Source organism: Artibeus jamaicensis, unplaced genomic scaffold (assembly GCF_021234435.1).
Source record: "Artibeus jamaicensis isolate MK-2021 breed Jamaican fruit bat unplaced genomic scaffold, CSHL_Jam_final contig_519, whole genome shotgun sequence".
Classification (NCBI taxonomy): domain Eukaryota; kingdom Metazoa; phylum Chordata; class Mammalia; order Chiroptera; family Phyllostomidae; genus Artibeus; species Artibeus jamaicensis.
The window spans coordinates 31184848-31199465 of NW_026521871.1; the positions used below are offsets into that span (position 1 = coordinate 31184848).

The 14618-nt window shown below is 39.6% G+C and overlaps 1 protein-coding gene across 1 annotated transcript in view; it reads right to left on the minus strand.

Moving 5' to 3' along the window:
* Window positions 1-6769: 6769 nt before the first annotated feature.
* COL6A5 (collagen type VI alpha 5 chain) overlaps window positions 6770-14618 on the minus strand; it is a 117033-nt gene continuing 109184 nt past the window's right edge. Inside the window, exon 41 of the mRNA XM_037143925.2 lies at window positions 6770-7875. Within this exon, the coding sequence (XP_036999820.2) occupies window positions 7856-7875 (20 nt within the window). The 3' untranslated portion in view covers window positions 6770-7855. The remainder of the gene's footprint in view (window positions 7876-14618) is intronic.

The following is a 14618-nucleotide window of genomic DNA, read 5'->3' on the forward strand; positions in this document are numbered from 1 at the left end:
GGTAAAAACTAAGCAAATGCGATCCTACGTGAGGTGTGCCCATTCCCTGTTAGTGTTGGGATAAAACTACGCTGCATGTTAAACCCTACTTGATAGAAAATTACTCTAACTCAGAGTACGTGAAAAAACGACAGACCTAGATGCTGAGGTCAGGGGATGTTTTCAGGCAGTTGGTACCAATCTTCCAACCAGGCAGGTTGCAAACATTGGCAGAAGCCCCGAGGCCAGTCCGGCCCATATTTAGAGGAGGCTGACTCAGCCTGCTGGGTACTGGAAGGTGAATACAAAAAGGAAGGCCATCGATTCTAATCCCCATCATGCAGTCAGCACATTGCTATGGAAGAGCTGTGAGTGCAAAGGTATCTGAGGACACATCCCAGCCAGTGTCAAGAAGAATCTTACAAAGGTATCCAGTGGAAATGCTGAAGTGAGAGCTGTTGTGAAATTTGCTATTTAAACAGTGACAGTGGTGTCACAGTGACAGCAAATCCACTATCAAAGGCTTATAGAGCCATGACTAGGCCTCTTGAAAGTTCCATACAACCCCATTAACCTTTACTTTGAGAGTTATCACCAGCATCCCGAGTACAGTCATTAGGGATGGTCCCTCACTTTTATTGAGTAGCAGCCCCAAACCAGACACTGTGTAATACACATGACACATGCCAAGTCTCACCAAACCAGTTTCACAGCTGAGAACGATGGAATTTCCAGAACTTAAGCCACAAGCCCAGCATCACATAACCAGCAGTGGTAGAACGAGTCTTATTCTCTCCACGACTCCCAATTGCATCCTGGACCATCAAATGGCCTACGGTATTTCAGTTAACAGGATGAGATCATTGCACTGAAGCTCTGGAGGGAGACCCATTTATCACTGCAAAGGTGTTCACTGGACAGAAAACCTGCTGCTCCGGCCTGAGGAACTCTCACGCAGGTGCTGCAGGGGGAGGTGGACACAACCACGCAGCATGCAAGACACGACAGGGGATCCTGCAAAAGTCACCAAACCAGGGACACAGCCCTCTGTCACAGTTATAAATGAAACCCACTGCAGGCTAGATATCCCAGGGACCAAGCAGAGCAAGAGGGTTACAGGAAAGAAGTGGCTGATTTTCGAGCAAAGATCAGTTCTTAAGACAAGCTCACTGGTTGAAGAATTTCAGAAAAAAAAGGTCCAGATATCAAAGAAAGTAGCAAATTCTTTATCACAGATTTTATAAAATGCTGAGGGTATTTTTAGGAAACATTATCTCAGTTGCCCTATTTTACTGATCATGATGATAAAGAGGAGGAAGATAATAAGAATTAAAATTATTTATCTTCCATATGCCAGGCATTGTGCTGAGTATTGGTATTTCATTTAATGACCTAGATACAAATATTTACGCCCATTTTATTGATAGAAAACCAAGGCCCAGATGTGTGGGGACTGGCTTAAAGCAGTACAAATAGTTAGGGGTAGAATTAGGACTAGAATTCAAGCCTAATGAAGCCTGATGCCTAATTCTGGCTAATTTTCTCTGTGCCTTATAGCCAATTTCTCTTCCCGTGGAATGTGTGTGAAGTAATTGGTCTTTGGAAGAACCAGACAAATCCAGATCTAAATCCCTCTGTACCTGGGACTGTGTGACCTTTTCTGAGTTTTGGATCCCTCATTTATTAAACGGAGATAATGATATCTTACTCTTCCTTTTGCTGTCAGACTAAATGAAATGATGTATATCTAGTACTCATTACAGCATCTGGTACACAGTCAGGACTCAACAAATGGTGTTTTCTCCCTCTTCCTCCTGCCTTAGGTGTGAAAATATTGTTTATTTGGCCTTTTCAGTATCTGCCTTTTAAATTTTTAAAAAATCCTCACTTGAGGATATGTTTATTGATTTTTGAGAGTAAGAGGGAGAGGGAAAGGGTGGGGGAGAGAGAGAAAGAAAGAAAGAAACATTTATCAGTTGCTTCCCATTGTGCCCCGACAGGGAATCAAACCTGTAACCTAGGTATGTGCCCTGACCAGGAAATGAACCTGTAACCTTTTGGTGCATGGCACACGCCACTCCAACCAATGGAGCCACCCTTCCAGGACAGTGTCTGCCCTTTTAGATATTAATCACCAAATATAATGATCTTCCTAATGTATCCACTATATGTTTGCACACATTTGAGGACGCATGGAATGAAGTATTTGGATGGAACAAGAAAATAAGACTATGAAGACATAATTTGTATAAATTTAAGAAACACCAAAATGGCAGCTTTCCCTGTGTTTCTGATATAATTAGGTGGTATTTAGCTGATACTCAGCTGATGCACAGTAAAATCACCTGGAGCTTTAAAAATGTCCCGTGTCCAGGCTGCACCTCATACCAATTCAATCAGCAATTCTGGGCTTACAGGGTCAGGCATCAGTAGTTTAAAGACTCCTCAGGTGCTCCCAACCAGCCATCATGAATGAGAACCACTGAGCTACAATGGAGCAGTGATTCTCCAAGTCTGCTGCCAGGACCAGCAGCATTGGCATCAACAGGAAACCCGTTACAGATGCACATTCTCAGGCTTCACACCAGACCTGCTAGACTAGAAATTTGGGGGTTTGGGTCCCCTAGGAAGTTTTTAAGCACACACAGATCTGAGAACCACTGTTGTAGGTATCCAGTCCTCGCCCTTATTCTGTGTGAAATAATCAGTTATGTCCTGTTCATTTTACCTTTTTCATAGAACCCCTTTATGTCCGCTCATCTCCAATCTGAGCACCACTATCCATTCTTGCCTGGGTAACTACACTGTTAGACTAGTTTCCCCGGCCCTGCTGCCTCTCAATTTGCTTTTTCCTGAGCAGCCATAAAGAAATTTTAACCACACGCCTTTTCCTGGCACAAGGTCCTGTGTGGCTGGCTGTACTGACCTCTCTCATCTCATCACTCCTACACTCAATTCACAATACAAATCATTCAGTTAACCCCCCACTCCCTGTGAACGTGATGGGTTTATGGTGCAAACAAAAACTCATTTTAAGGACAAAGAATCAGGCAAGAAAACTACTTTGTGCTGGATTACTTACCCAATTTTTAGCCCGGCTACATTGGATCCAATCATTTTCATTCAGATCAGAAGACCTCTTTTTGAAGACATCTTCTCTGGGACCTCAGTCTCGGGGAAGGAGTCCCCTTCCGTATTCCCACCTTGCTCTCTGCATGCCTTCACCTTCGCACGGCTACAGTAAATTGGAATGATCTCTTTCTGAGTCACTCTTCCCAGCTGGACCATGAGCTCAAGGCATATGCTACCTTTTATGCGTCTTTATATTCCCCCTGTCTGGCATAATACACGCTACATGGTAGATGCTCAATGTACAGTGCCAAGCTGAACTGAAAACCTGCAAAATGCATCTATTCAATTGCAGAGTTTCAAGCGAGCGAATCCTAGGCCAGCACTTCTGAAACTGACGTGTGCATAGGAATCACCTGGAGATAATTAAAATGTAGATTTTGATCCAATTGACTAGGGGGGTGGGGGAGGGGAGGGGAGCTTTCTGCATTTCTAACTGGCGCTCAGGTGATGCTGGTACTGCTAGTAAATGGTCCATCAGCTACATCTCAAGTAGCTGTGCTTGTTACCTCCAAAAGCCAGAAAATACAGGGCACCTGCAGATCAATTTGATTTTACTAGAAAAGATGTTTTTGCTTTGCAGAAGTGCTAACAACTGGATAAGAGATGATTTATGCAGCTAACTAGACTGGTCTCATAAAGTCCATCATCCTGGAGTCTAATACAGTCTTTCGTAAGAGATTTGCAAACAGTTGTCTAATGAACCAGGTCTCCTCCACCCAGCTGGTGTCCTCACCGCAGGAGGTGAAAACTTCCTTAGCAGCAGCATTTGTGTAGGGGACAACTTCTAGCTGTCACAGGGCTTTTTCTCAACACAGAATCCAAATTCACTTTTGGATTCTGTGTTGAGAGAAGAGAGGAAGGCCAACAGGGTAGCAGCCAAGCTCAGCGAGGTGGGGCTTATTCATTCATTCCTTTGTGCACAAAGGAAAATAGGTATTGAGCACCTATTAAGTTCCCAGAGTACTATCGGTGACAGGCACTGGGGTTGGCAAGGTGGATAATGAGAAACTGGAGAAGAATTTAGTCAAAAGAAAATTCCAGGATTCTGGGTTAGAGATTTTAAAACGTTTCCAATTTAGGAAGTTCAATAGGGGCTGTTCAAATTTTCAACTGTGACTATTCAAATTCTCAACCACTGCCCCCCCACACTCAGATTGAAGATTGAGGAATCTGATTTAAAATGACAGATGACGTTCTCCAGGAAGTCACAGGGTTCTTAGTCATCTGTAATTCTGCCCAGCTGTTCTGCAGTGCACTGTCCAAGTCCCGTGGGACGGCGGTGGCTCAGCTATGGACCATTTCTTCACAGAGCCCTGGGAACAATGAGCACTTGCTGCCCGTGCCACGGCTCCCTTTGGGAGTCGTGAAATTTTGCTTACAGATCACTTCACAGTCATAGATTGGCTGTTGTGGAATAGTTTGAGATTATTTTTCAAGTTGCTGGGTTTTCTTTAAGTTTTTTTTTTTAAAAAGATGGGTCTTCAGCAACTCACTACACTTGCCGTGGACTCAGCTTCCACTAAGCCCTCGATTTCCAATCCAGCCCCAACTAGCCTTCCAAGCCCATCATGTACTCTGGATCTCTCCACTCCCCTCAGTGCACAAACACACACACAGGTCTAGCTTGCTTTTGTTTCCTCGCCACTTCCTCTCCTCTCCACCCTACTGAAGCACATCTATCTTTCAAGGTGAGTTTGTGCATTAATTTATCAAATCTTTGGTGGTGAGTGCCTTGTAAGTGGCAGACACCATCCTGGGGAATGGGGATAGAGTGACAAAAAAAATAGGGATGCTTATTTCAGTGCCTTTTGGGGACATAGATAAGCGAATGTACCAAATCACTATAAGCCTGCCTAGTGAGGACCCAGAGGAAAAGATACAGTACTAGGAGAACATATAGGGGGGTGAGGGTTACCTTGCCCACTTTTGGGAAGTTTATGGAAGAAGTCCCCGAGCAGATGAGAACCAGCCTAAAAGAATGAGTAAGAGGCAGAGAGGAGAAGAGGTTTTTTGCAATGGGGAGAGATTAGCCTGGAAAGGTGAGCAAAGATCAGATTTTGCAGGGTGTTGTAAGGCATGGAAGGAATAATCTCAAAAAAAAGTGGCAGGAGAGTATTAAGGATCTGGAAGGAGGGACCTGGCATGAATCTCATTTATTCTTTGAAGTCTTCTCCAATTATGTAAACATCATGTGCCTCCCTGCCCTTCTTCTTTGATTTCCAAAGTAATTACTGGCTCTACTTAGCAGCCTTATTCCGAATTCCTGCACAGTATTTTTATCATACTTTGTCATCCTATGCTCCATCTCTGCAGTTGGTTCTCAACTTTTTTACACCCACAGCAAACATTCAAGCTTTGTATTTTGGGCTTGAATGTTCTAAATATGTAATACATTTATTTAAAAGTTCCCTATATTTACAGTATCATTATTTCTTCAAGTGAAACGTCACTTAATACCACCCCCCCTTACCTCTTATGCATGAAACTGCTGTATGACCTCAAGTGACCACTGAGACAGAACATTTACATTCAAAGTAAACGTACACTCAGTGGTAACATACACTAATTTTATGCACTGATCAAAATCATGTGACATACCAGAGTAGGGGACAAGTTTCCCTGGTGCCTGGGGTTTAAGAAACATTATTCTAGAATGTTACCTAACTCTAGAGACCTTGAGTTAATGAAAACTCAAAGGCGAGAATAGTTATATATATATTTTTAAATTCCTCACAATTCTTTTTTTTAATATACTGTTAAAATGACTTATAATCATATCATTCTAAGGCTTTCATTATATCGTTGTTCCTTTTTTTCTTGATGTAGCATAAGAATTTACTTGAATTTTACATTTATTTTCATGACTTGGTTTATTTTTTATTTTTGTATTGTTGTTCACCTGCAGGTAAATTTTGAAATATGTCAGCACCCAGAAATGTATTTAAAAATTAAATTAAAAATAAGAAACACCCATTTTCATCACCCAGCATATGAAATGCAACGCTGTAATGACGTGTTCTACCCCTCCCCACTGACAGATGATCACTGGCATGAATTTGGTGTTTATCATCCCATTTATGTTTTTACTGTAATTGAGGATATTCATAAACAATCCGTGGAATTGCTTCTCAGGGTTGAAAATGTGTAAATGATAGCATGAAGTATCTTTTTGCAACTCTTTAGTTCAAGATTATTTTTGAGATTTGTCCATATTTATAGACGTAGCTCTCTTTTATCAATTGAACTGCTGTATCATCTTCCATTGTATAAATATACCCTGCTTAGAACATTTAGGTTGGTTTCGAGTTTCCACTAAAACCCAGGGTGCTGCAGTGAACAAGTTTGCCCTTGCTTCCTTGTGCACACATGTGGCAGCCTCTGTAGGCACAGAGATCGCTGGTGGAATTCCTGGGCTGGAGGGTGTGTGCATTCTCAAGCTAGCTAGATATTGCTCAATTCACAGTGGAACAGTTTATACCCCCATCCACAGAGTGTGAATTATTCTGGCTTCACATTTTTGATAACCTGTGTTACTTCCAAATTTAGAGATCTGATATATTCCTCTTGCATATATTAACACACACACACACACACACACACACACACCAGGATTCTTAGAGAAAAACAGAACTTTAATTTATTAATTGAACTTCCCAGAGAGCAATACAATGGCTACTTTAAAAATTTCGACAGCCTAGAAATAATTGATTAGATTATTTTTAAATTGTTCAAACAGCTAGAGTAATGTTAAGGAAAATTACATAGAAAAAGTACATAACTCCTTATAGTTTTACCTCATTAACACAGTCACTTGTAAAATATGAAATATATATACTCATTAACTTGGTCATTACTTGCTGCCTTAGCCAAATTGAATGATTTTTGAAATGAATTCACTATGGACTTATTTATTTTACATTCATGTATTATTTTCCAAATATGTTTAATCCTGCAGTGGTGTCCCCATGGGTCTGAGTTAGCCTACAGTTAAATAAAAGTGAACAGAATAAGCTCTGGTCTTGTAGACTATTCATGCTTTTCCATAATGTTTTATTGCAGCAAAGTCAAGTACACACAAAGCACGCTAAAACGCAAAGCAAATGATTAGAATGCAAGATAGCAGTTCATCAAATTAGCCTCATCTCACCTTTTGCTTTCTCACAAATTCCATTCTTTTGCAAATGCCCAGGGAAAGAGCAAGCATTGACTAAGGGGGTGGATTTCACAGGGCAACCAGTAAGAGAGGCAACAGTAGGGTCGTAGCAGAACCAAAGACATGGACATGGGTTTCCAGTTCTGTGAATAAATAGAAGACATTCCTATTCAATAGGAAATTCTAATTCTAACTGCTTTTTACTCAAGAGCCCAATGCGAGATATAGATGTGATGAAAATTATGACAAAAATCTTCTTTAGGCCAATATATCATCGGAATTGAGTCCTGAATGCTACAGAGTTGTCAAAGGAAAGATTCAGTTAGCTAACTCTTCAAGGTCAGTTGTCTCAGTTCTCAGGAGAAATTAAATCATCCCTAGTTTCTCAATTCTGCTCGCTGATGTCTCCACTCAAAAAGTCTTTCCCACAGATTTGAAACAGCAAATGTAGCATGTAGTTAGCCAGTTGTAAGATTTAAAAAATTTCTGCAATTCACCCCTCCACACCTTCAATAGATAATTTATTTATACTTTCTGGTTAGAACCGCAGGGAATCACACATGTCAATGGAGCTCTTCTTTTCTGCTATGATCATCTTGTGTCCTCACCATCTGCAACACATCAAAACACGATCACTCTTAATGTTGCTAGACTTGTTTTGAACATTATCTTTATAGCCTATCCCTTCATATGCTACGTATGAAACAAACACACATTTTTTTTTGCCATTTTCAATAGTCAAAATAAAAGTCCAGTGCAGGGTGATGACATAATAGATATAAATGAGCAACTCATGAATACAACTAGTATAGATATACTTCTTTCTTGAAGAATATTGGTACAATATGCCCATGATCTGAAACTCCATGCTTAGCACATTTAGTAACTGGTATCACTGAATTGAAGCTAGAAGACATGTGCAGTGGGCAAAGCCCTGATTCTGATGGATCAGAATCCATCTGATCTTTTTTTAGTATTAACTTCTAGACAACATTCCTTCTCCTCTTATCCCTCTCTCCTCCCTGCCACCCCCACCCTCAAACCCCCCACTCCCACTCTCCTGTGAGCTTTTGCTTCAGCATCAACACCTGCTATTCTTCACAGGGCCACTGTCGAGCCACTGGAGAAGCTTTAATCACTGAGCATGAGTGCCTGGGAGGGTGCAGCCTGCCCGGTGACCAATCAGACATCTATGAGTAAGAACGCCCAACTTCCTTGCCTTGGGGCAGGATGATTCTATGGCAAAACTCAAATGCCTGAGTGCTGAAAGGCGCAATCTAAAGCTGCCCTCTGTGGCACTTTGCCCCAGATAACACCCTGTCTGGCTTCCCATCCTTCCCTGTCTTTCTTCCTACATTCCCTTCCTGGTTCCCCATGAGCGGTTCCTCCAATAAGTGATGGGCACACAAATCCTTACCTCAGGGTTGGTGGGTGGGGAACCTGGTCCACACAGAACCTTAGAGATGCTCCTACCTATCTACTCTTCAAACACTTTTCCTTATATATCCACATCAAAGGAAAAAAAGCATGTACTCTTCTTGCCTTGCGTATTTTAAAGTTAACATCTAAATTTTTTTAAATTATGAGTTGAAGTGGTTGAAAAGGATGTAGTTTCTGACATATTGCAAAAAGTGACATATAAAAATAAAAATTCCACATTTATCTTTTGATTTACCCAATGGAATCCAAACATTATGGTGGTTTGAGATTGTCATTATCCATTTAAAATCCATGTAAACATGCTCACAGTTAAAAACCAGATATTTTGTAGTTTTCTTTCTTTCCTTAAACATCTATTTCCATTGTAATTCCCTCATGGAATTTAACTCTAACTGTAATGTTTTTATATGCTTTACAATCTTTTATTGTTTACCTACTTAATTCTAGAGTAAGGCAAAGCTTACTATCAATTCTATTAATAAATATTATCACAGATTTAAGCACTGACAAATATTGTTTACTATAGATAGTTTTTGAAGGAATTTTATTATAGCAATATCAAATAATTCTTTGAATCCTTTTTGAGTCATGTGTGAAAAACTACCCAGTGGCCTTTCAAAAAGTTTTACAAAAGATACTGTTACCCAGTAATTAGATGATATTTTCCCCTTTCTGAAAAATGTACCCAAAAATGCTTTACCATTCTTATCAAGTGGCCATTAATCATAGCACTCTTTCAGTCACAGATGTGGTGTTCAACTGGAGAAAATAAAATACGGTTGGAAAATTTTAATATTGCTAAATTAAGCATACTTGACATGTGAATCATCACTATCTTTTTTGATCAAATAATATTTCTTATAGTCTGTGTTATATACTTTTTCTTGAGAATTTTGAAGCTGCAGTTTAGCTTGTTTGCTTTCTGGGACATGCCCTCCATATAGCCTAATTGGCAGAACTAGTCCTTACTGTAAAACTAATCAACACCTCTGCCTTAGAGTCTGATTTCATCTTCCTACTGAAATTAGCATGTTACTGAAGGTCTCTGTGATGATGTCTTACTTATGATTCTATTCCAAGATAGGGAAGTGATTAAGGCTCTTGCTATGATTTCTGGGGGCCTCATGCAACAATGCTTGCTCTCCATCAGTATATCTCCTATATGCTCTTTGCTTTGTTCCCATGGAATTCTCACTCAGGAGAGATGCATCCTTTGACAAGAATTGAGAAATAGAAAATAGAATAGGCCAGATTACTAAGTGAAATTCATCACCACTCCCATTATCCTTACTCTATAAATATATCTGAATTTATAACATTCAAACATGAATTCTAATACTCCATTTCTAGCAACAGACTTCTTCCTTAACAGAACCAGGGGACAGGAAAGACTTAAAGTCTTACCTGGCTTAAGAAAGGACTGAGATCCATTGTCTAAACCGACTCCTTGTTTGACAATAGGTCCCACCCCCACCCTGCACCTCCCTAGGAGGGATTTACACCTGGGCAAAGTACCATAAATGGATTCAGAGTAATTGAAAAATGGGCCAATATTTGTGTGAAGTGGGGTGGGGGGCATCCGGACAAGGGGATACAAGAAAGGAGACCATGATTCCTCAGATACAAACTATTCTCAGGTAGATAGACTCCTTTAAGGTTAGTTTTTAGAAATCTGTGCACTGGAAAGTCTTTGTGTGTGACACCCCCCACCCCCCGGCCCCCCACAGTGTGCCTCAGTATGAATATCACTGGCTTTGCCCAAGCTCTCATTATACAAATAAGAAAGTTGAGGACCAGGGCAACCTGATGACTTTTGGACATCACAGAGTTAGTGACAGAACCAAACCAGCATCTGGATTTCCTCATTCCCAGTCTGGCATTCTTTCCACCATGGTCATAGGCTCTAATATATCATTTGTCATCATCACTGTCATCATCAACATCTCCTCTTCCTCACAATCGTCATTTTAAATAATAGCTAACATGTATTAAACTTTTATTCTATTCAAAGTGCTGTTGGAAGCACTTTATATTGATTTATTGTTCACACTACCCTATGATGTAGACTCTGTTATTATCCCCCTTTTACAGATGAGGAAATGGAAGCTCAGAGAAGCCAAGTGATGTGCCCAAGATCACATGATCAGTAACTGCAGAAATAGGATTCAAATCCATGTCTGACCCCTGGATTCACTCTTTCAACTACTATTTCTCAAAGTGGTTTCTATACAACACTAACTCGGTAAGATGCTCCCTGGTATAAGAATCTGCAAATTGTTTTGACCAGAGTCCCTCTCTCAGAATCACAATGCATATTAGCCTATCAAAGGAATTGAGATGTCCTGTAAAAAGGACACATGCTTATTAGTGCTTTACAGGAAAATTATATTTTCCCAAATATTTATTAATATCAAGATAACAACCCCCATTAAAGAAATCTAATTTAGCTTTCTTGGCCAGTAGTTCTAAAACTCTAGCCTCAGAATCACCTGGAGGGCTGAAACCCCAGAGTTTCTGATTCTGATTCAGTAGGTCTTTGGTGGGATCCAAGAATCTGTATTTCTTTTCTCTCTATTGAATATCTATGGTTTTAATTAAGTTAGTGAAGCTAGAGAGAAAATGAAGACTAGTTTTTTTATTTGATAGCCTAGTGCAAGTTGTCTTACATTTATACCATCTTTCCTTTAAAACACACATACAGAAAAAAGCCTTTTTGAGTGCCCATAAGACTATCAGCTGATTTCTCAAAAGAAACCTTACATGCAAGAAGGGGCTGGAAAGATGTATTCAAAGTCATGAAAGACAAGGACCTATATCCAAGATGACTCTATCCAGCAAAACTCTCATTTAGAAAGGAAGGGCAGATAATGTCAAGTCAAGGAGTTCATCATCAGTGAGCCCTTATTATATGAAATGTTAAAGAGACTTATTGAAGAAATTGAAGAAGATCAAAAACTATGAACAGCAAAATGACAACAAACTCACAACTATCAACAACTGAACCTAAAAAAAAAAAAGAAAAAACAACATAAACTAAGCAAACAATAGAACAGGAACAGAATCAGAGAAATGGACATTACATGGAGGGTTTTCAGGGGAGAGGGGGAGGGGAGGAGTGCAGGGGAAGGTACAGGGAATAAGAGGCATAATTGACAGGCATAAAATAGATGGGGAGAGGTTAAGAATGGCATAGGAAACAAAGAATTCAAAGAACTTATATGTACAACCCATGAACATGAACTAAGCTGGAGGTAATGCTGCAGGGTTGAGGGGGCAGAACAGAGGGGGGATAAAGGAGGAAAAATTGGGAAAACTGTAATAGAATAATCAATAAAATATACTTAAAAAAATCTGAAAGACATGCCAAGAAAAAAAAAGATATGAGACAAAGGAAGGTGGGTGTTATGACCTGGTAAGATTTTTAGAAAAGTTAAAATATTCATCACAAAACACTCGAGCCTCTAAATTTATAAAGTTACTGACACTGTGATAGATTGACTCGCTGTTATCATATAGAAATAAAGGCAGATTAATTCCTAAAAACTGTACGGTGAGTTGGGCACCAGATAGATTAAAGATCTAAATGGGAAAAGCAAAACCATAAAGTCAATGCAAAATGAGAGGGTTCTTTTTAAGCAAACTCAAAAACATACTGCAAAACTTTTTATTTATTGATCTGACTACATCAAATTAAAGATTTCTGCTCAATAAATTATACCATGCATTTCTTTCCAAAGTAAATGGGCAGATGACAATACCCAGTTAAAAAATTTTTTTAAAAGCCTTTCTGAAGGATGTCACCAATGGACATGTTTATACATGTTTGACAGGTATTATTATTCCAAACACAGTACTTTCTAGCTCCTAATACTTACCTGCAAAAGCTCTTGGTATTTGGAGGCAATATCTGTTTATTTATATAGTAGAATTTTACAAACATCCTTTAAATTTAATACCTTTTAGACTAAGTGAGTAAGAGTCTGCATTTCCAAAGAATCCCTCATTAATGCTGGTTTTGCTGGTCCCATGACCACGCTTAGAGAGACAATGCACTTGATGTTGGAGAAATAAAGACTAGGAAACAAGCCCGGGGTGGGCATAATGGGGAAATAAATACAGCTGCGCTTTTAAAAAATCCTCATTGAAACCTTACAAATGTACATTATAATAACCAAACAGAAAATCTGCATGTTAAGTAGATGGGTAAAGTGAAAATATTAAAAAAATTATCAGATGGCAAGAACAGCACACTCTCTTTTGGAAAATAAAAGATAAGCAAAGTAATATAAAGGCTTATAATTCTTCAAAATGTATTTTTATTTTAATTGTCAAATAAATTACCAGCCTTGGTTAATTTATATAGAAATAACACTGGTTAATTATATGCCAGGCATATATTTACAGTGTGTATTTCGAGTTTCCCATGCATCATCTCCAACCTTTCTACAACCCAGAGATAGGTTTTATTGTCACCTTCCTGTGGCCCCACTTCGAGGTGAACTTGTGTTCGACAAACATAATTACAGAGAATGAATCGTTGTGACAAAAGAGCCATGGACCCGGTGATGTGAGTATTCTTTGCTAAGACACTTCAGATGTCTTTAGCTCCCATTTCTTTATCTGTAAAAAGATACAGTAAAACTCACTGATTTCTAAAGGCATTCCAGTTTTCAGATTCTAATCTTCCATGGTTTCAAGAAAAAAGCCACACTGATATTTTCTGAAAATACTCAGACTGCCTTCATGGAGTGGGGCCAGCCACATGTCACCAAATACCACTCTCTCCGGGAATGATTAAAGACATTGTTCACTTCGAGATGTATGATACATCGATAGGAAAATGGAGAAAGCGTTTGAAGGAAAGGAATTATGAGGAATTATATTAAACAGAGAAGTAGTGGTAGTGCTCACTTGATAATAATCCTTTTGATTCTATCAATCTTATTTCAGTAGCAAACCACCTTAACATAGATCAGAGGACCGATTCAATGGGATTTATAGCAGTTTTCCAAACCTACTTGCACACTGGAATCACCTGTAGAGCTTCAAAAAAATATGAATGCCTGTGTCTCACCCCTTAGTGAATGTGATTTACTTGATGTGAAGTGTGGGCTGGACAATGGAAATGTCAACAAATATCTAGGTAATTATAATGTATAAACAAGTTTGGGAAATGCTAATTAATGGGGCTCTATCCTGTGATTACACCAAACACACAATTTCTATCTTGAAGCCCTAACCCTCCTGTGAGTGTATTGGATGGAGGGCCTTTAAGGAGGTGACTAAGGTTAAATTAGGTCATAAGGATGGAGCCCTGACCTAATTAAGGTGGTGCCGTTATAAAAAAAAAAAAGGGAAGAAACATCAAGATTCTTCACCATGAAGGACACAGCAAGAAGGTGGCTGTCTGCAAGCCAGGAAGAGAGCCACACCAGGAATCAAATTGACTGGTGCCCCGATCTTGGACATTCCATCATTCAGAACTGTGAGAAAATAAGTTACTACTGTTTAAACCACCCCGTCTATAGCATTTGTTACAGCAGCCTGAGCTCACTAAGACATCCACTCTTATACTCAGCTGCTCTGTCTCTGATCTACCCCGATTCCTTCCTACAGGTGTAGGAAGTCCCAGTAAGGCACTAAACCTCTTTGAGCTTCAGTTTCTCCATCTGCATATGAAGTATATCAGTTCCTGTCCCCGACACAGGGTTTTGGTGGGAACCTAATGTGCTCATGTGTGTGAAATTACTTACAAACAGTACCACTCTGTACACAGGTAAGCTGTATCTGGTGCCTGATGCTTTTTCTTACTCCATCAGCCTCCCTTCCAATCCCCTACTTCATGTCTCATTTGAGTGCCTTCCTCAGTTTTCTTACCCTTCCAGTCCCCAGTCATTTAACCCCCCTTAATCCA